Source organism: Ornithorhynchus anatinus, chromosome 2, assembly GCF_004115215.2.
Source record: "Ornithorhynchus anatinus isolate Pmale09 chromosome 2, mOrnAna1.pri.v4, whole genome shotgun sequence".
Classification (NCBI taxonomy): domain Eukaryota; kingdom Metazoa; phylum Chordata; class Mammalia; order Monotremata; family Ornithorhynchidae; genus Ornithorhynchus; species Ornithorhynchus anatinus.
Window position 1 is genome coordinate 108306072 of NC_041729.1, and position 22901 is coordinate 108328972.

At 44.0% G+C, this 22901-nt stretch overlaps 1 protein-coding gene and 1 long non-coding RNA gene across 4 annotated transcripts in view; one reads left to right on the forward strand and one right to left on the reverse strand.

Moving 5' to 3' along the window:
• The window catches only part of LOC114806517, a 48430-nt gene extending 29768 nt beyond the window's left edge, over nt 1-18662 (forward strand). Inside the window, exon 2 of the long non-coding RNA XR_003754553.1 lies at nt 18374-18662. This is a non-coding gene — a long non-coding RNA (uncharacterized LOC114806517). The remainder of the gene's footprint in view (nt 1-18373) is intronic.
• Nucleotides 18663-19813: 1151 nt separating this feature from the next.
• The window catches only part of NCK2 (NCK adaptor protein 2), a 155976-nt gene continuing 152888 nt past the window's right edge, over nt 19814-22901 (reverse strand). For all 3 annotated transcript variants that reach the window (XM_029058096.2, XM_029058097.2, XM_029058098.2), the window contains one exon: nt 19814-21313. In XM_029058096.2, coding sequence (XP_028913929.1) covers nt 21119-21313 — 195 coding nt within the window. In that variant the 3' untranslated portion in view covers nt 19814-21118. The remainder of the gene's footprint in view (nt 21314-22901) is intronic.

The window sequence follows — 22901 nt, forward strand, 5'->3', positions numbered from 1 at the left end:
GGTTTGGTGATACTTTTGAAAGAAAGCCCTCATTATCTACTTTTCCTGGGATTCCTGAAAATTTCCAGCTAAAGTGACACGTTTTCCATCTATTACCATTTTTGGGGATTTTAAGAAGCAGCAAGGGTAATGCAAGAAGTATGGGCCTGGGAGGTCATGGGTTTAATCCGGGCTCCATCACTTGCCTGCTGTGTGACCTTGGAAGAGGTGTTTAACCTCTCTCTGCCTCAGCTTCTTCAGCTCCTTGTGGACAGGGATCATATTTATAAACAATACTGTACTGTACTTTCCCAAATGCTTAGTACAGTGCTCTGTACACAGTAAACACTCAATTATGATCACTGACTGATTGATAAATCTGTAAAAGGAGGATTAAATACCTGTACTTCCTCCCCTTTAGACTGTGAGCCCCATAGGGAACAGGGACTGTGTCTGATCTTCATATATTTTATCTAGGCCTGCACGTCATAGAGTGGTCAATGCAGAGTTAACACTTAAATATCACATTGATTATTATTTTAATTATCCTTATTATTTTCTTAAGTAAGGTACATTTTGTTGCAAAATTAGGGATGAAGTTGCATTATATTACAATTGTATTATATTACAGATAATGGGATTTTATATGGTTAAGTGCTCACTAGGTGTTAGGCACTGTTCTAAGCACTGGGTAGATAGGAGGTGATCACGGACACAGTCCATGTCCAACGTGGGGCTCACACTCAACCCTCGTTTCTCGGATGAGGTATCTAAAGGCCCAGAGAAGTTAAGTGACTCACCCAAGGCAGGGAAGTGGAAGAGCCAGGATTAGCACCCAAGTCCTTCTGACTCCCAGGCCCATGCTGTATCCACTAGGCCATGCTGCTTCTCATGCTGCTTTCTGAAAGTTCTTTCTCCTTGTTACCTGAAAAAAAGGTCTAAAAAAACACCTGCTTCTCAGACTATCATTTATCCGCATACAGACTGCATAAAGGCCCTCTGTCTTAACAGGCTTAAAGTAACCGTTCATCATTTACATTTAGCAGAACCCTAGGAGATAAGTTAATTAAAGCGTGTTTTGGAGGTGGGGTGGAGGAAGGACTGAGAAGATAATATGAACAAAGAGCAATTGTGTGTTTCCCCACCGATTATTTCCTTTCCCCACACCTTCCCGATCCTTTGTGGTGTCTTCTCAACCACCTACCACATCTCCACACCTCCCTCGCCACCCACTCATCCAAACTACTGTCCCACCTGTGAATGACATCAGTGCTCGTTAATTCCTGCCGGGAAGGAGTAGGGCGTGAGGACCGAGTCCTGTGAACACTCCTAGAGAGGCAACAGGCTGAATCTCCAGATGGGAAAAGACAGCAAGAGGTGGCAGGCTCGTATCCCACTTCCGGCTCATGAACAGCAGGCAGAGGCAGGGTGCGCTGAGAAAAGCAACCTCCCAATATGTGGTTGAAAATGAAAAGCTTTTATTTCTTCATCCTAAATTCAGCAGAAGTCAGGTCTATTGAGCTCAGGCATAGTGAAAAACACGACTTTGGTATCGTTCACTGCTTGATCTCAGCAAATTTTCCTTAGGGTGTGGGATTCTATTTCCACTGGCACTAATGTACTCTGCTCCACGGTCTGTCACAATTCTCTGGGACTGAAAAATAATAATAGTATTTGTTAAGTGCTTCCTCTGTGTCAAGCACTGTCAAGTGCAGGGATAGATACAAACTAACCAGGTTGGACACAGTACCTGTCCCATATGGGGCTCACAGTCATAACTCCCATTTTACACATGAGGACACTGAGGCACAGAGAAGATAAATGACTTGTCAAAGGTCACACAACATTCATTCAATTGTATTCATCGAGCTCTTACTGAGTACAAAGCACTGCACCAAGCACTTGGGAGAGTACAATAAGAGAGGAAGACAGGCATAGAGACCCAGGCAATGGCATAAGGGATTAGATGAGGTTCCGTCATGGGAGGACTGAGCTAGCTTCCACTTCCCAAGGCTACCCCACCCTCTATCTTTCTAGTGCCAGCTTTGTTTCAGTGGGCAACGGAATGGAAGCAAACTGTTGAACAAAAACAATTCAAGAAGCACTGTGGTCCTATGGAGAGAACATAGGCCTAGAATCAAAAGGACCCGGGTCCTAGTCCTGGTTCTACCAACTGCTTGTTGTGTGACCTTGGGCAAGTCATTTAACTTCTCTGTGCTTCAGTTTCCTCAACTGTAAAAAGGGGATTAAATGCCTGTTCTCCCTTCTGCTTATTCTGCGAGCCCCGTGCGGGACAGGGACCATGTCCAACCTAATTTACTTGTATTTACGCCAGTGCTTAGAGTAGAGTTTGACTGCATGTTATTGTATTTGTTAAGTGCTTACTATGTGTCAAGCACTGTTTTAAAAGTTGGGGTAGACACAGGGTGGACACAGTTCCATGTCCTACATGGGGCTGATAGTCTAAAAGGGAGGGAGAACAGGTATCGAATCACCGTTCTACTGATGAGGAAACTGAGGCATGGAGAACATAAGAGATTTGACCAAGGTCACACAGCGGGCAAGTATAAGAGTAGAAGTAGTGAAGGGCAAGAGAAGCAGCGTGGTTCAGTGGAAAGAGTCTGGGCGTGGGAGTCACACAGAGCCTCATGTGGGACAACCTGATTACCCTGTATCTCCCCCAGCGCTTAAAACAGTGCTCTGCACATAGTAAGCGCTTAACAAATACCAACATTATTATTAAGAGTCAGGATTAGAACCCAGGTCTTTTGACTCTCAAACTCATGCTCTTTCCCCTAGGCCAGGCTGCTCCTCACCATCGTGATTATTTTTTATTATATAATCTCCTCCCCAGGGTTTCTTGTTGGCCATAGGAACAATTGGAGAATGTCCACATTATTTAAATGGCTTGTATGTGGGGAGACACTGTCCGGATGGAATTTGAGAACTGTTTGGTTTGGCAGGGCACTACCAACAAGCCCCAAGTCTTTGTCGAAACTTCAAACCCATGTTTCCCATTCCCTGGAAACCTCGTTTCCTTCCAATTTCCCTAGGATCCACTGTGTGTGGGCAGAGAGGAGAGAGGCCCTGTCCAGCAGCAGCAGCAATCCCTGGCCTCACACCCTCATCCTGGGCCTTCTCCAGGCCCACGGGGGAGGTAGCCGGCCTCCTGGAAGAACTGGATCCTGGCCCGGTCTCTGGCTCTAACCATGCTAACCGCTGCTGCTGGTTGCCTGGCTGGGAGAAGACATGGGCTGAAAGCCCACCACCCTCTCCCCCAGACTCCCCCACAACCTCCCCCTCTAAGTGGAGAGATAAGTGATAACTAATAATAATACTATAATAATAATGGTATTATTTGGGCAAGTCACTTAACTTCTCTGTGCCTCAATTACCTCATCTGTGAAATGTGGATTTATTTATTTATTGCTATTGTTCTTGCCTGTCCGTCTCCCCCGATTAGACTGTAAGCCCATCAAAGGGCAGGGGCTGTCTCTGTCACCAATTTGTACATTCCAAGCGCTTAGTACAGTGCTCTGCATATAGTAAGCGCTCAATAAATACTATTGAATGAATGAATGAACTTACTATATGTCAGGCATTGTTCGAAACACTAGGGTAGATACACAATAATCAGATTGGACACAGTCCCCGTCCCACATAAGGCTCAAAGAGTTAATCCCCATTTTATAGATAAAGGAACTGAGGCATAGAGAAGTTGTGACTTTCCCAAGGTCACCCAGCAGACAAGTGGCAGAGGTAGGATTAAAACCCATGACCTTCTCACTCCCAGGCTCTATAAAGTCTTGAGGACTTGTGGTCTCCCTCCAGGCAGGTCCAACAGTAATTCCCCTTTTCAGTTCCTCATGGGTCTCACTTTCCAATCGTTTATCCTCCTCTGGGAATGTGTCTTTCATATTGTTATAGTGCACTCACCCAAGTGTTTAGAACGGTGTTCTGCACACAGTAAGTGCTCAAGAAATACCATTGAATGCTTTTCTCTGGGCACTCTCCCACAACTCCAAATCATTTTTACCCATGATATGAAGGCCCCTGAGACCTATGGGAAGGGGTGTTGAAGGGACATGGGAACCCTACTGCCACTTGGAAAGGAGAAATATGTTTAATCTATACTCTGAGGCCCAGAGGACAAGAACAGGATTTCAAGAGGCAGTAGGTACCAAACTCTTGTCCATAACCAGCTAAAAAGGTCTCATATTGAACACGCTCCCAATAAAGCTCTCTTTACATGAGGAGCAGTGTGGCCCAGTGGAAAGAGATAAGGCCTGGGAGTCCGAAGACTTGGGTTCTAATCCCCACTCTGCGCCTGCTGTGAGATCAGATGAGTCACTTAACTTCTCCATCCTGCACTTTTCTCAACAGGGTTCAATACCTGTTCTCCCTCCTACTTAGACTGTGAGCCCCATGTCAGGCAAGGACTATGTCCAACATGATTAACTTGAAGCTACCCAAGCTTTTGTAACAGTGCTGCATTTGTAACAGTGCTTGATACTTAGGAAATGCTAAACAAATACCATAATGATTAAGGTTCCAGGCTCTATCTGGCTTGGCACGCAGGTTCTCTTGGCCAGTGAACAATCGAGTCTGTGGATTTTTTTAATGGTATTTGTTAAGCGCTTACTACGTGCTAGGTACTGTTCTAAGCGTGGGGGTAGAAACAAGTTAATTGGGTGGGACCCAGTCCCTGTCCCTCATGAGGCTCACAGTCCTAATTCCTATTTTACATATGAGGTAACTGAAGCACAGAGAAGTGAAGTGATTTGCCCAAGGGCTTACAGCGGACAAGTGGTAGAGACGGGGTTAGAACCCAAGTCCTTAGAACCCAGGTCCTTCTGACTCCCAGATCTATGCTCTATCCACCAGGCCAAGCTGTTTCACTGCTTCTCTGTTGATCTCAGACTGGGGAACCTGACATTTTTTCTTGACATGTCGCCAGGTCACTGAATGCTTACAAAACCACATCTAATTGACCTTGACCATCTCAGACGGGTCCACGACCAAGCTCGTTCATCTCGATGTAATCTCGATTCCAAGGAAAGGACATGTTGTGTAGCCGGCATTCAGATTTCCCCTGCACATTGTAGGTTCTTCAATATCATCCATAGCTCAAAGGCTATAGCTTCCTTTAGGAGAAAGGACCCACTTAGTTACACAAGCAACAGCAATTGCAGAGTCAAGGGATTTTGCCATTAGAGTAACTGTGAGAAACAAAGTTGTTGAATTAGAGATGCAGATTAGATAAAAAGCTAAGGAAGTGTTTTTGTGGTAATATCAAACACTTACTGTGTGCCAAGCACTGTAAAGAAGCAGTGTGGCTCAGTGGAAAGAGTGTGGGCTTGGGAGTCAGAGGTCATGGGTTTTAATCCCACTCAGCCACTTCTCAGCTGTGTGACTTTGGGCAAGTCACAACTTCTCTGTGCCTCAGTTACCTCATCTGTAAAATGGGGATTAAGACTCTGAGCCCCACGAGGGACAACCTGATCACCTTGTATCCTCCCCAGCGCTTAGAACAGTGCTTTGTGTATAGTAAGTGCTTAACAAATGCCATCATTATTACTACTAAATGCTAGGGAAGATACAAAGTAATCATATTGTATATGCGTTGGTCAGGGAATGTGTCAACTCTGCTGTACTGCATTCTCCTAAATGCTCACTGCAGTGCTCTGCACGTAGTAAGCACTTAATAAATACCCCTGATCGATAGTCCCTCAGTGGGCTAAGAGGAGAACAGATATTTAATCCTCAATTTACAGATGAGGTAAGTGAGGCACTGAGAAGCTAAGTGACTTGCCCAAGATCATACAGCAGGAAAGTGGTGGACCTGGGATTAGAACTCAGGTCTTCTGACTCCCAGTCCGTGCGCTTGCTACTAGGCCGTGCTGCACAGGTAAGGGATTACAGATGAGAAAACTGATGCAAGAGAAACTAGGTGACTTGCCCAAGGTCACACAGCCAGCAAGTGGCGGAAGCAGGATTAGAACCCAGGCCTTCTGACTCCCAGGTACTTGCTCTTTCCACACTGCACTGTTTAGGAGTTACAGATGAAGCGACTGAAGCATGAGAAGTAAAGTGACTTGCCTAAAGTCACAGCAGGCAAGTGACGGAATCAGGATTGGAACCCTGGTCTTCTGACTTCCAGGCCTGTGCTGTTTGCACTAGGCCACGTTGTGCTGTTTAAGGGAAATTTAGTGAGTCAATGATGAAAGCACAGTGAACAGTTCAGTTGAGATCGTCATCGTTCACCTGGAATTTCCCCATTGTTCAGCATCCTCTCCAACAGCAAGTTATTTTAATGTCTTCAAAGTTCTCTAATTTCTCCTCATTTCCACTATGTCCTCTGCAAAAATTCATTTCAGACTAAGACTGTATGTAAGCTTACTGTCACACAGCCCAGTGACAATAATGGAGGTCTTCTGAAGTATAGCACAGATGCGTAAGCTGGGAGCCTAGAACCCTGTGGAAACTATGGATAGGTTCATATTACTGAAAGAATTAAAGGAAGAATACATGAATTAAGCCTTTTGCTATTTGCATTATAACACAGATAGGTGAGTCTTCTGTTACGTTTTTGCTCTTGAGAACTGTAAGCAGATCCTGAAATTCCTTTAGAAGACTGCAGTGATCAAACAGAAAAGTGCTTGGCACATAGTATGCACTTAAATATCATTATTATTATTATCAATCAGCGGTATGTATTGAGCTTGGCACTAAATGCTTGGGAGAGTACAGTGCAACAGAGTTGGTAGACATGTTCACTGACCACAAGGAATTTACAGTCCAGGAGGATAGACAGATATTAATACAAGTACATTACAAACATATGCTGTAGAGCTGAAGGTGGGGTGAATATCAAGTACTTAAATCTACTTTAAAAAAGGTCTTGTTTTCTAAAATATCCACCCTGATCATACCAGTGAATCTTGATCTATACCAGGCCTTGTGCTACATCTATTCTATTCATATTGAATAGTACAAAGTTCAATCCGGGGAATCCACTTTAATCTATCAAAAAAGTCTTCCGTGACCCTGGCCTCGGTTATTTCAGAAATCATTTACCTTACTGAACTGCCTTGCCTGTCCACATGGTCCAGGGTGGAATACAGTATTTCAACATCCAGCTAGATGAACAGACTGTGCAACTGCCTCAGTATAGGATTTACATTTGCATTAGCAGTCATATTTTGGTGTTTCTCTTTGTGAATTCATCAGTGGGGAGAAAAAAGTTTATAAGTGGAAGTGGCAAGATGGAAATAGACTGGATTGAGAGGCTCTGGTAAATATGCCAGGGCTCCTGATAACCGCAACGACATTGCTGAGTTAATATAGTAAAGTATTTAACAGTGGGCCATGGGTGATGGTGTTATATTTCAAGGATGTAAGACAAAATGCTAAATGTATGAGAGAATATTTACCACTACAGCTTTAACCTTATTCTTCTGGTATTGGCACCTACTCTGTGCTAAGCATTGTACTAAACTCCTGGAGAGATACAAGATAGTCAGGTCCCACATGGGGCTTACAGCCTAGAAAGGGGAACAGGTATTGAATCCCATTTTGCCAGAAAGGAAACAGACACAGGGAAGTGAAGGGACTTGCCTAAGGTCGCACAGCAGGCAAGTGAGGGAGCCAGGATGAGACCCCGGGTCCTCTGACTCTCAGGCCTGTGCTCTCTCCACTAGACCATGCTGCTTTAATTATTTATATGGCACTGATGTGTTTTGCTTTTTACAATAATCTTCACATTCGTTGCTACTGAAGCAAACAAATGTTTCGCATAAGAACCAAGGTTTCTGCAAAATTCTTTCAAAAATTATATTGGTCCCAAAACATGAGTCCGACATGCCATTTTTCAGAAATACTCTCAGGAGATTAGTTTTCTTCATTCAATATATTTTCTTCTCATCCTCTTGGCTATTACTCATAACCTGATATTAAATTATACGTATCATTATATAACAATTGTGCAGAAGTGGGAACAAGATTCATCTCTTCAGCGACCTCATTTCCCGTTATTTCTTTTTCTTTGTATCAGTATTTGACTTATTTCACCTTTCTTTCAGATTTTAAAAAAACAAGCTTAAAATAATAGCCATATTATTTGTTAAACGCTATGTGTCAGGTACTGAACAAAACTCTGGGGTAGATGCCAGATAATCAGGTCCCACACGAGAAGCAGCGTGGCTCAGTGGAAAGAGCACGGGATTTGGAGTCAGGGCTCATGAGTTCGAATCCCAGCTCTGCCACTTGTCGGCTGTGTGACTGTGGGCAAGTCACTTAACTTCTCTGTGCCTCAGTTCCCTCATCTGTAAAATGGGGATTAAGACTGTGAGCCCCACGTGGGACAACCTGATTCCCCTATGTCTACCCCAGCGCTTAGAACAGTGCTCGGCACATAGTAAGCGCTTAACAAATACCAACATTATTATTATTATTACATGGACATACAGATTAAGTAGGAGGAAGAACCAGTATTGAATGCCCATTTTGCAGATGAGAGTACTGAGGCACAGAGGAGGTAAGTGGTCACACAGCGGACAAGTGGTCGAGGCAGGATTGGAACCCAGGTCCTCTGACTCCCAGGCCTTTGTTCTTTCCACTAGGCCATGTTGCTTCTCAAAATGGCAATGTTGTGGAAAGCATCCATTTTACAACAAAAAAATATATAAATTACAGCGTCATCTTCCATCATTCCATCCACACTTTACATTCCAGTTATGCTTGATTTCTGACCCTCTATCAGACCTCCAAACTTGGACCTAAACTGTCCCTTCCCTGTTCTCATCCACTGTAGTATCAGCTTCTCCTCTTGTCAGACCACACAGTCCAGTTCTAGGAAGTTTTCTCAGTGAACCCCACTCCTTTCACTAGTACAATCCATTACCAATTCTTCCCTTTTGAAATAATTATTTCTATTTTTGTTCCTATTTGCATATATTTAGGGAGATTTTATGCTTGCTACCAGATAAACTCTTTGAGGGAAGACATCAAGTTTATTCTAACAGAGTCAGGAAAATAATAATAGAAATTGTTAATTGTTAACCACTTACTATGTGCCAAGCACTGTTCTAAGCATTAGATAAATACAACTTAATCAGATTGGACACAATCCACATGGGACTCACACTCAATCATATTGGGCTCACGCAGCAGGTACTCAAAAAATTATTTCCTTACTTTAGAATTTGCTACCTTTGATTTAGTCTATTGCCAAATCCTGTTGATTCTTCCACAAGTTTCCAGACTGTGCCCTTTTCTCTCCAACCAAAATGTAATTTCACTGGTCCCAGCAACTGAAAGCTCCTTGAGGGCAGGAATCACACCTACTAATTTTGTACTCTTCCACATGCTTACTACAGTGCTCTGCACACTCTAAACTCAATTCATCTCTTTCATTCAATCCACATATTCAGTGTTACCAAATCCTGTTGGTTCAATCTTTGGCTAAAATTGGCCCTTTTCCCTCCATCCGAACTAATATCACATGAATACAAGCATTTATAATAATAATGCTGGTATTTGTTAAGCGCTTACTATGTGCGAGCACTGTTCTATCAGGTTGTCTCACATGAGGCTCACAGTTAATGCCCATTTTACAGATGAGGTAACTGAGGCACAGAGAAGTTGAGTGACTTGCCCACAGTGACACAGCTGACAAGTGCCAGAGCCGGGATTCAAACTCATGACCTCTGACTCCCAAGCCCGTGCTCTTTCCACTGAGCCACGCTGCTTCTCTAATAAATATGATTGAATGAATGAATGAATGGCTGTGAGCTACCAAACACTGCTATCAGTGGAGAGCAATTTAGGGGTGGCCTTCAGTCCCCTTTAAGAACTTGATATTCACTCTACTTCAGCTCCACAGCACTTATTTACATATCTGTTTTTCATTTTAATGACTGTCTTCCCTTGTAGACTGTAGGATCCTTACGGGCAGGAAATGAGTCTTCCAACTCTACTGTACTGCACTCTTCCAAGCTCATGGGGCAGTGCTATGCACAGACTAAGAGCTCAATAAATACCACTAATTGATTTTCCTCTGATTAACTCCAAACTAAACTCTGGTGATGAGTTCTCCAAAGCTGATTGTTTTAGGAATCGGGGAGGAGCAGCGTGGCTCAGTGGAAAGAGCCTGGGCTTTGGAGTCAGAGCTCATGAGTTCGAATCCCAGCTCTGCCACCTGTCAGCTGTGTGACTGTGGGCAAGTCACTTAACTTCTCTGTGCCTCAGTTACCTCATCTGTAAAATGAGGATGAAGACTGTGAGCCCCACGTGGGACAACCTGATTCCCCTGTGTCTACCCCAGTGCTTAGAACAGTGCTCTGCACATAGTAAGCGCTTTACAAATACCAATATTATTATTATTATTATTTTTTTTTTTCCCCATGGTATTTGTTAAGCACTTACTCTGTGCCAGGTAGTAAACCTAAGCAACTGGGGTAGCTACACACTAATCAAGTTGGACACAGTCCATGTCCTGCATGGGGCTCACAGCCACTCCCAGATGAGGTAACTGAGGCACAGAGAAGCTTTTGTCATTCATTCATAGCAGGTGACCACACCTGCCCTCTGCTAATTATTCACACCATCCAAGGGATCTTTCAGTAGTGCAGGACCTAGGTTTACAGGATGCAGATCGTGTCATTGTATGCCAGCTATGCAACTCAGACAGTCCAGATGGAACTGTTCTAGTTATACATGCCATCTGGATAAAGCTTTGTAGCTGGTAAGGGTGTTAAGTTGACAACAGCCTGGTAGACACTGGTCACTGTTTTTAGCTTAGCTCCTTTTTCTTCCCTGAGATAATGATCCACCTTTCCAGAACTGCGCTGTTCATGCCATGGCAGCTTGAGATTTCATCATCGGCAGCAGCTAGTGAGAGTCTGTAGCCCAGATACTTGAAGCAGCATGGCTTAGTGGATAGAGCACGGGGCTGAGAGTCAGAAGAATTTGGGTTCTAATCCCAACTCTGCCACTTGCCAGCTGGGAGGTCTTGGTCAAGGCATTTTAACTTCTCTATATCTCAGTTACTTCATCTGTAAAATGGGGAGGAAGACTGTGAGCTCCCCATGGGACAGGGACTGTGTCCAACCCAGTCTGTTTGTATCCATCCCAGTGCTTAGTAGAGTACTTGGCACATAATAAGTTCATTCAATAGTATTTATTGAGCGCTTACTATGTGCAGAGCACTGTACTAAGCACTTGGGATGAACAAGTCGGCAACAGATAAGTTAAGTGCTTAGCAAATATCACAGTTATTATTATTATTATTGTTAACCATTCTTCAGCTATAGATTGTAAGCTCATTGTGGGCAGGGGACCTGTCTACCACCCTGTGATATTGTACTCTCCCAAGTGCTTAGTACAGTAGTCTGCACACAGTTAAGTGCTCAATAAATGAATGATGAATTGATCTCTAAGCCACATATTATCAATGGATCTATCAATCAATAGTATTTATTGATCACCTATTGGGCACAGATATCATTGGAAGAGGGGATCTGGAACTGGGCTTTGGCTGAAGTACAACTTTTGCAGATGATCGTCTGCAACTGAAAGCATTCAAGCAGCTGGCACAAAGCATTCAGCTAGGGAGCAGCATGGTCTAATGGATAAAGCACAGGCCTGGGAGCTAGAAGACCTAGGTTCTAATTTCATCTCTGACTGCTGTGTGACCTTGGGTAAGTCATTTAACTTCTCTGTGCCTCAGTTTCCTCAACAGCAAAATGGGAACTCATTAATTATCCTCCCTCCTACTTAGAATATGAGCCCCATGTGGGACAGGTACTCTATCTGGTCTGATTAACTTGCATCCACTCCAATGCTTAGAACAATGATCGACACAAAGTAAGCACTTAACACATATCGTTAAGGAAAAAAAACAACAAAGAGTTGCACACTTCTTGAAGAGTTGGCCAGTAGTGTGCGATCATCCACAAATTGTAGCTCAAGGATGAGAATCCTGCCACCTTTGTTTTTGCACAAAGTTGTTAAAAATTGTCTAGTTGATGGCATGTTTAGACAAAATGCCTTGAACATGTCTGTCAGCAAGGCCATGAAGCTTATGGTGAAAAGTACCAGTGCATGAACAAGCAGACGTGAGTCAGAAGGACCTGAGTTCTAATCCCCGCTCTGCCACTTATCTTGCTGTGTGACCTTGGGCAAGTCACTTCATTTTTCTGTGCCTCAGTTACCTCACTTTAAAATAGAGATTAAGACTGCGAGCCCTATGTGGAACAGACACTGCATTCCCCCTGATTAACTTGTATCTCTCCCAGCACTTAATTCAGTGCCTGGCATGCTTAATAAATACCATTTAAAAAAGAAGCATAGAGTATATATTGGAACGTAGCCTTGACCCAGAAATTTTGACAGTTATTCCATTGTGAAGTGACCTTGTGATGCTAACAAACATTTCCGGACAGCCAAATAGCACAGCATTGTAAAGAGGCAGAAGTCATCCGCTAGTTTTACAAAAATGACTGACCCAGGAACTGAACCGCATCTGTGGCTCTGCTGAGAATATTCCACAATGGAATGCAGAGTCTCTCAGGGACTCTTTAATACAAATATGGTCATTAATCTATGTTTATTCACTACTGACATCTATTAGTTAACAGTTCATTCTATTAACCCACTTTTTCCTTCTTGTCGCCTCATTTTACAAGCTACTCAATCATTTCCATCACTGAGCAATATCGTTCACCTTTGAAATGAAATAACTCTGAAGTTAGAATTACTGGTCTGAAAACAAGGTAGTTCTTAAATGGTCACCGAACAAATCTTTTATAGGTCACTATCTAAAACCTCAGTTCATATAATAGTAGTCATTCAATCATTCAATCGTATTTATTGAGGACTTACCATGTGCAGAGCACTGTAGCTAGAAAATAAGCAACTGGTTTCCAAAACCAAAATAAAATTTTGCTGTGTGATGTAATGAAGATTCTATAGTGTAGATTTTTTAAAAAAGAACTTTCCAATCATTCATTTCTAATTAGAAGATGTAGTCTACTTCAAATTGGATTTCCTTGCTGTGATTTCAGATCTATGGTATTTAGTTTCTGCCCACCCCCATCAAAAAAAATAAAGCATTCTTACAAACATTGCTTATGATGAATGATGAAGCACAATAAAACATTTAAAAACAAGTTGGAGGGGAAGAAGCAAAGAGATAAAACCTCTTTCTAGAAAAATAAAGATCTGATTCAATGTGCCACAAGTAATTGCTGAAAAGACTCTCCTCCTGCCTCCGGGACGTCTCCACCTGGATGTCGGCCCGCCACCTAAAACTCAACATGAGCAAGACTGAGCTCCTCATCTTCCCTCCCAAGCCCGGTCCGCTCCCAGACTTCTCCATCACCGTGGATGGCACGACCATCCTTCCCGTCTCTCGGGCCCGCAATCTCGGTGTCATCCTTGACTCGTCCCTCTCGTTCACCCCACACATCCTATCCGTTACCAAGACCTGCCGGTTTCACCTCTACAATATCGCCAAGATCCGCCCTTTCCTCTCCACCCAAACGGCTACCTTACTGCTACGGGCTCTCGTTATATCCCGGCTAGACTACTGTGTCAGCCTTCTCTCTGACCTCCCTTCCTCCTCTCTCGCCCCGCTCCAGTCTATTCTTCACTCCGCTGCCCGGCTCATCTTCCTGCAGAAACGATCTGGGCATGTCACTCCCCTTCTTAAACAACTCCAGTGGTTGCCTATCAACCTCCGCTCCAAACAAAAACTCCTCACTCTAGGCTTCAAGGCTCTCCATCACCTTGCCCCTTCCTACCTCTCCTCCCTTCTCTCTTTCTACCGCCCACCCCGCACGCTCCGCTCCTCTGCCGCCCACCTCCTCGCCGTCCCTCGGTCTCGCCTATCCCGCCGTCGACCCCTGGGTCACGTCCTCCCGCGGTCCTGGAACGCCCTCCCTCCTCACCTCCGCCAAACTGATTCTCTTTCCCTCTTCAAAACCTTACTTAAAAATCACCTCCTCCAAGAGGCGTTCCCAGACTGAGCTCCTCTTCCCCCTCTACTCCCTCTGCCATCCCCCCTTTACCTCTCCGCAGCTAAAGCCTCATTTTCCCCTTTTCCCTCTGCTCCTCCACCTCTCCCTTCCCATCCCCACAGCACTGTACTCGTCCGCTCAACTGTATATATTTTCATTACCCTATTTATTTTGTTAATGAATTGTACATCGCCTTGATTCTATTTAGTTGCCATTGTTTTTACGAGATGTTCTTCCCCTTGACGCTGTTTAGTGCCATTGTTCTTGTCTGTCCGTCTCCCCCGATTAGACTGTAAGCCCGTCAAACGGCAGGGACTGTCTCTATCTGTTGCCGACTTGTTCATCCCAAGCGCTTAGTACAGTGCTCTGCACATAGTAAGCGCTCAATAAATACTATTGAATGAATGAATAACTTCCAAGGATGATCTGAAAGGGTAGAAATAAGTAAAATAATAGTTCCAGGAATTGGACAGTTCAGACAAGGGAGCCATTGAACAGGGACAGTTTCAGTGGATGGTTTCAAGCAGGGACTTTAGTGGATGAAGTTCAGAATCCTGGATTCAGCTTCAGGAATCCAGGTAGAGTGCCCACACCTGCAAAGAGGAAAGAAAAGGGACAGCAGAGACCTCACTAGCTTGTTGTGTCAAACAGAAATTCCTTACCATTGGCTTTAAAGCTCTTAATCATCTCCCCCGACCTTAGCTCAGATCACTTATCTCCTAGCACACTCCCTGTTGCCTGATCTCATCTATCTCGTCAATGACTCCTTTCCCAAGTCCTCTCCCTAGCCTGGAATGCCTTCCCTCTCCATATATGCAAGACCACCACCCTCTCCACCTTCAAAACCTGATTGGGATTACATCTCCTCCAAGAGGCCTTCCCTGGATTAAACCCTCTTTTCCCTGGTTTGCCATCCCTTTTGTGTCATCTATGCACTTGGATCTGTGACCTCTGAACATTTAATTCATTCAATCATATTTATTGAGCACTTATGGTGTGTAGAACACTGTACTAAGCACTTGGAAAGTACAATTCAGCAATAAAAGAGACAATCCCTGCTCATACCGGGTTTATAGTCTACAAGGGAGGGACACAGACATCAAAACAAGTAAACAGGCATATTTGCCCCCACCCCCCCAACCCCACAGTGCTTATCTTTAAATTATATATTATAAATTGTTTATTCAAATTAATGTACATTTCCTCCTCTAGGCTGTAGGTTTGTTACAGACAAGGAACGTGTGTGCCAGTTTGGCTGTGCTACTGAGTGCTTAGTATAGTCCTCTGCTCATAGTAAGCTTTCAATAAATAGTATTGCTTGCTCTCACCTTCCCTTGCCATGCTCCCACACCCTGGGTTTCAGTGGAAGTAAATTAGTTAATGCTAGTGGTCAAGCAATTAGGCAGTATTAATGGGGGGAGCTCATATACAGCATGGCATGATATCCATCATGCATCTCTTGGAGGAGTGAGGCAATCCAGCCCTGATTTTTGGTAGTCCTAATCCTAGTTCTAAAGAGCAGTGGGTGGAATAGTATGTGATATTCCTGGAGGGCTGTGAAATACCCTCAGTCAATCTGTGCTGATCAATCCATGGTATTTACTGAGTGCTTAGCATACACAGAACACTGTATTAAGTGCTTGGGAGAATACAATGTCACAAACCCCCAGCTGATCACCAAGGTTACTGTGGAAAGTTTTTACTTAGTTTTACCCACATGCAAGAGAGTGACACATACATACACACTCACTCCACCACCCAGAGGTCTAATACCAGTCTGTGGTCGAAGGAGCCCATTCTGCCAATGCTTCTTCTTTCTGCTTCCAAGTGCTGCTACAGGTGGTTCCCTCTGCTTCTCTATGTGCCTCGGTGGTACCTCCAGGTGCCCTTTTTATCTGCCTTACACATTACAGCTGTGGTTCTACGTAGCAGTCATTGATTGGTCCAGGCCCATTATCAGGTAGAACAGGGAGAGAAAGCCCCACCTCCCTCCGTGCCCCACCCCCACAGGCCAGCAATCACCTGTCTCAGGTAGAGCCCATCAGTGGCTTCACAAAGTCTGGTCCTAGTTGTCGTTTACAGGATCACAGTCTCTAACAAGGCAACTTGTTGGGGGCTCACCAAATACAATATTACAGAGCTGGAAGATGCTTACACTGCCCACAATGCAGGGTATATTCGGAGAGCTGTGGGACAGGATGTGAGGATCCAGTTAATAATCAACCCCACCCCCTTGAGAAGCAGTGTGGTTTAATGGAAAGAGCATGGGCTTGGGAGTCAGAGGGCGTGGGTTCTAATCCCCGCTCTGCCACTTATCATCTGTGTGATTTTGGGCAAGTCGCTTAACTTCTCTGTGACTCAGTAACTTCATCTGTAAAGTGGGAATTAAGACTATGAGCTCCACATGGGACAACCTCATTACCTTATATCTAGCCCAGTGCTTATAACAGTGCTTGTCACATGAGTGCTTAACAAATACCATTGTTATTATTAGTCTAGGCTGTAAGCCCAGTGTGGGCAGGGATCATCTCTCTTTATTGCTGAATTGTAATAATAATAATGATGATGATGGTATTTGTTAAGCACTTACTATGTGCCAAGCACTGTTCGAATTATACTTCCAAGCACTTAGTACAGTCCTCTGCACACAATAAGTCCTCAATAAGCATTACTGAATGAATGAATTAATGGCATCAGTGGGAATCACGGAGCCCTGGTATGTAAATCCAATTCCAAGACTGCCTTGGGAACCACATGGAGGTTTCAGCCTTCTAGGAGTGGACACAGGGCCACTGGATTCAACTGGGACCAGCATCATCCATGCACTTGAAAATTTTGGAGAGATCTTGGAACTGATCCCCCTCTAGACTGTAAGCTCACTGTGGTCAGGGAATGGGTCTGTTACGTTGTGTTGTATTCTCCCAAGTTCTTAGTACAGTGCTCTGCACGCAGTAAGCACTCAATAAATATTGTTGACTGACTAACCCATCTGTCCAAACCACTCCATTTCCAACAGCCAGGCTAGGTTAGAAGGGTGCTCCAGGGCAGCACCCTTGGGCTTCCAAGTTGTTCTGGGGATTAAGGAGACAGGCCAGACTCCCATAGCAGCGTGAAAAGCAGTGTGGTTTAATGGCAAGATCACGGGCTTGGGAGTCAAAGGTTGTGGATTACTATCCCGGCTCCGCAACTCATCAGCTGTGTGACTTTGGGCAAGTCACTACACTTCTCTGGACCTCAACTGCCTCATCTGTAAAATGGGGATTTAGACTGTGAGCCCCACCTGGGACAATCTGATTATCTTGTATATACCCCAGTGCTTAGAACAGTGCTAGGCACATAGTAAGCGCCTAACAAACACCATTATTATAATAGCACAGATTGACTATTTGTCATTCATACTGATGTGTGGGGGCCCTTCTTGGCTCTCCCTCTAGACTGCAAGCTTGCTGTGGGCAGGGAATGTGGCCGTTTCTTGTTATACTGTACTCTCCCAAGCACTTAGTAAAGTGCTGTGCACACAGTAATAATAATAATAATGTTGGTATTTGTTAAGCGCTTACTATGTGCAGAGCACTGTTCTAAGCATTGGGGTAGATACAGGGTAATCAGGTTGTCCCACGTGAGGCTCACAGTTAATCCCCATTTTACAGATGAGGTAACTGAGGCACAGAGAAGTGAAGTGACTTGCCCACAGTCACACAGCTGACAAGTGGCAGAGCCGGGAGTCGAACCCATGACTTCTGACTCCGAAGCCCAGGCTCTTTCCACTGAGCCACGCTGCTTCCCCAAAGACAAGTTTCCCTGACCGGGAATTGAACCTGGGCTGCGGCAGTGAGAGCGCCGAATCCTAACCACTAGACCACCAGGGAAAACGATGTTCAATAAATACGATTGAATGAATAGCTCTGCTATTCTTCAGCCCTCACAAGCGATGTAAACTCCTCGAGGACAGGGATTGGGTCTGATTAATCTAGTGTACTCTCCCACGTGCTTAGTACCATAGTCTGCACAAAGTAATGGCTCGATAAATACTATTGATTGAAGCTATTTGTGCTCTCCCTAAGAGATACCATCCATCAACTCTGAATCATCATCTGACTGAGCAATGGCTTACTGGAATTAGCCAGTGGGTTTGAGTTTACGCAAAAGGTCGAAGCGAGCAAAATGTCAGGAAGGTTTGAGAGAGAGAGCAACGATGTCCATTTATCACGACTAATGATGCCAAATGGGGAACTTATCACATAGTTTCTTCTGGGCATCATGTTGCTATTATTTGAAGTAAAATTATGGCTGGATGGACCCTTGTTCTTGTTTATTTTCATATGTCCTTAAGGTTCCCATATTCCTATTCATTTTTCCTTCCTTCTCCTTCTTAGGTCCATGTATATGGAAGACACTGCACTACCTCTGTTGAACATAGAGAATAAGCCCATTTTCTAGAAGGATTTCAGAATGGGCAAACTGCCCACGTGTTCTTTTCACCACAAAGACCTCCTCTCCCTGAGATGTTCTGAAAATATAAATACACTTATTACCAGGAATCCTCAAGGTATCACAACTACCAACTGCAGTGAGACCTTCAGATGTTCCATCTTACTACTGTAGGAACCAAGGAACTCCAAAATAAAGAAGCCTCAAAAAGAAAAATAAAGCAGATCATATCAATTTCCCTGAAATGATTTCACTGATTCACACAGATCCAGTAGCAGCAAGTGGTCAGTTCACCTGTGATTATGTTTCTGACAGGGTGTCTCCCAGTTACTTTTAGAAGGATTCTATTATCTTGAAGTCTAATGATCCCGGAACAATGATGATTCACAGAACATCATAGCCTAGTGGATAAAGCACAGGCCTAGGAGTCAGAAGGACCTGTGTTCTAAACTCAGCTCTGCCTCTTGTCTGCTGTGTAACTGTGGGCAAGTCACAACTTCTCTGTGCTTTGGGGATTTCCACTATGAGCCCCACGTGGGACATGGGCTGAGTCTGACCTGATTAGCTTGTAACTTCCCCAGTGCTTAGTACAGTGCCTGGCACACAGCTGGCACTTAACAAATGCCATTAAAAACAACAACAACAATGACAACAACAACAAAAAAACCAGAAAAAAGATGACGAAAGGGCCATGTTCTAATTTTTACCAGAGGTGTAAACACTAAATGTGAAATTAATTCAATCTAAAAGATGGAGATCGGCTAATAAGAACATATAACAACCATCTGGCAAAAGGTCCAAAGCCAGGGTAGTTAAAAAGGTGAGGACAGGTTTAAAGGAAGCCCTGAGGCAGAAAACTCATTTCCTATTTTCACTAATTGGATACTATTTTCATAGGACAATATAATCAAGATAAATCAAGAAGGACCTAAGTTTTCAAATGTTTTCTCTAGCCGAGGGGAGGGGAATTTTGGCCCCCTCTTGGGGGAGGGATAATAATAATGTTGGTATTTGTTAAGCGCTTACTATGTGCAGAGTACTGTTCTAAGCACTGGGGTAGATACAGGGTCATCAGGTTGTCCCACGTGAGGCTTACAGTTAATCCCCATTTTACAGATGAGGTAACTGAGGCACAGAGAAGTTAAGTGACTTGCCCACAGTCACAAGTTCCTGGTTCCTTTAGGGGCTTCTGCTTGGGTCCACAACCTCTCTGATTTACCATCTACTCCAAAACTTCCTTGATGGCCCAGCTAGAAGATGCTGGAGCTGGACTTGCAGGCAGAGGTGAGTTGGGTTTAACGTATATGCTTTCGGGAACCATGACTCCATGAATGCCACTTTACTGTGGAACCCAAAACCCCATAGAGAAAAACACAAACTCCATATTGACATAATACTTTTTTTATTACAATGTCCAAAAAAATGGGTATGCAAGTATAGGGGAATCTCAAGACCCCTTCTTCAATCTCAGGAATGTGCCATCTCAAGACTGTATATTTAAACTATAAAGAGTTTAAATGTAAAGAGAAAATGCATTTTTCTTCATAAACATTCTGTGTCTTACTACCAATCACATCATCTTTTTGTAAACCCTGAAGATTTTTCCCTGTAAAGCAAATAATATATGTACATATGTATATATATTTATATATATATACACATACACACACACACATATATATGCATATATATATATATATATATATAGTGTCGGTAGCTCCCCTCCCCAAAAGATCAGTTTTTATTAATCATCTGTATTAGTGTCAACAATCAGCTACAGATACATATTATTTTGAGAATTCAATACATAATTGTTAAATTCATCAAGCAGAAGGGCAAGAGGAAAAAAGCATTATGTGGATGGCACATTCGGTTGAAGATTACCAAAACATTCGGTCTTTATAAATCACTGACTCTCTCTCTCTCTCTCACACACAACTTAGCAAATCAGCCTTTAAAGAAATTCTCCCTGTTGCAATCACAGACCAGGATTCGCTAGGATAATTTCCTCTTACTACAATCTTACCAGAGTGGTTTAAAGTACTCTTACAAAAATGCCTTTCTTAGTGGACCCTATAGAAGAGACAGAGAATCAGTGTAATAGCAGAAGATAGTGTAGGGAGTGCTTCTAGAACCTAGGTACCTTTGTCATACACCACCCGGTAAGCAAAATGCTACAGAACTCACGGCCACAACTGTTTCTCATCTCTTATATTTCATCTCAGCGAGGGCAGCTTCAGTCCGTTCAAACTGTGGCTGATAACTCTTAATTAAGAGTTCTGTCAGCTGGAACAACCGAAACAGAATTGCACTGTGTTGAATAGAAAACCAAACAAAACTATCAAACCCGGCTTCCCCCATTTCTCCAAATTTTGTAAACGGGCAGGGGGCGGGCTTGGAATCCAGGCATGAGAGTGAGTGCTGACCACGTTCACTGAAGCCAAGTGTGCAACCTGAGGAAAGGCAGACTGAAATGGACAGAAAAAAAAAGAGAAACTCAGCAAAGGAATGAGATAAAAGAGAAAGACATCCAACAGAGCCAACCCTGTTTAGGAAGAGCCCTGGGTTTAAGACTATTTTGGGGAGAACTGTTGTGCTCTGCCAAAGCAAGTGCTGAACCTAAGGCCTGAAATTGCAAGAGGATTTGGTGGTTGGGGCACAGAGGGAGGGGGGTTAGCCCATCTTCGATGTCACTGAAGTGCTTTTACGAGATACAGTTTTTCCCCGTGTTCACTGGTGAAGATAGGTGCCTTTTTGTAATGTTCCACCAATTCATCCATAGTGTGAAATCGACGCTGTCCAATACAGTAGACATTGTCCTCAAGCTGCACCTTGAAATGTTTATTCTTTCCTGATGCTTTGAGAGATACCGAGAAGTCACTAGGCTGAAAAAAAAATAAAAAGAACATGATATAACATTTAAAAGAGAGATTTAGGCCAAACAAAGACCAGCCACCCTGAAGCAACAAGACTCTCCAAGCCTGATGTGGGGATGGAAATGGTTTCTTCTGAGCATGTATCTGCTTTGATGTTCTACTGTGGTCCACTAATATATACCTGGCAGGTTCTGCAATTGCCTTCCCTCTCAACTGATTCAACTCCTGCCTGAAATGCTGCCATCAGTGAGCTACTTCTTCTATGTCTCTAGTTCTGCAACGTGGGAAATATAGGAGGATTAGGGTGCGTAATGGCAAAACTCACATTTGTCCCAGCATCAGGCACCTCTAGCTCTGCAAAATCATCGGTCCCAGGTATGTGCTAAAAGTAAAAGAACTCAAATACTGATTTCATGTGCGGCTCTGCCTAAGATTTCTTATTGTAATATGGAGGAGATAAGGAAAATGAAAAATGATTTGCAAAATTACTTTCAGAAGTATAGCCACTAGAGGGCTTTTTTAAAGGGAAAAATCCATGTATAGAAAATATAACTTCATTCCTAAACCAGGGGGCCAAGTTCCCATTCTGAGCAAAGAGATTAATTTGGGGATGGGATATTACGAGTGGTACTTTGAGGGGGTGGGGAACTTGGGTGGGGGGACTTCGAGGGGCAGAGGAGGAAAGGAAGAGAGCAGGGAGGAAAAGTAAGAGGGAAGAGTGCCAGGGAAGGAGTGTCAAGAAAGGGGAAAGAAGAGGAAGGAAAAGATTCTCATCTATGGAATCTTCTCCTCCTTCACTTTCTCCACCTCCTCCTCCTCTTTGGCCATCACCAAGCGCTAGGGCTGGGCATGAGAGATTCCTCTCACACCAGCCCCAAAGCCGAATGTGGAGGAGGCATCTACCTCACCTACCTCACCTTTGCCAAATCTGCCAGACGGCTTGTGGTAAACCACCGAGGGCATGAACGGAGCTAGAGATGTCAGAGGTCACTGAAATGGCAGAAGCCTCGTGGGCCCACAGAGTTGGGCTGCTTTCTGCTCAGGACCTGCTGGCCATGGCTGTACTAAGGGAGCTGTGGCTATGGCTTTTCCTGGCTGGAAAAGTGGCCTTCCCAGTGAGCCCCCTGAATGCATCCTGGATATGGCAGAAGCTCTGGAATTCTGACCACTGCCTGGGCTCCCAGTGGATTCCCCAGGCTGCCAGGATATATGGGGTGGGCTCACTACTCCTTCTCTCAGAGCCTGAGGGACAAGAAGCAAGAGGCGGAGGACCTCACTCTGATCCCTTTAGGCTGTAGAGGGCTCAAAAGAAAAATCTATGGGGATGGAGCTTTGTTCCATTAGTAGCAACGCCACTGGGACAACAGACTCTCTCACCTTCACAGACTTGCCCCTATATGCCCACTCCCAATTTCTAGAAGCTAAAAATTACAGGACCCCAGAAATGCATATCTCACTCCAACAAAATTATCCACAGGCCTGGAAGTCAGAACCGGCTTTTAAAAGAATGGTATTTGTTAAGTACTACTCTGTGCCAGGCACCGTTCTTCACGATGGGCTAGATATAAAGCTAATAAGGTTGGACACAGTCCCTGTC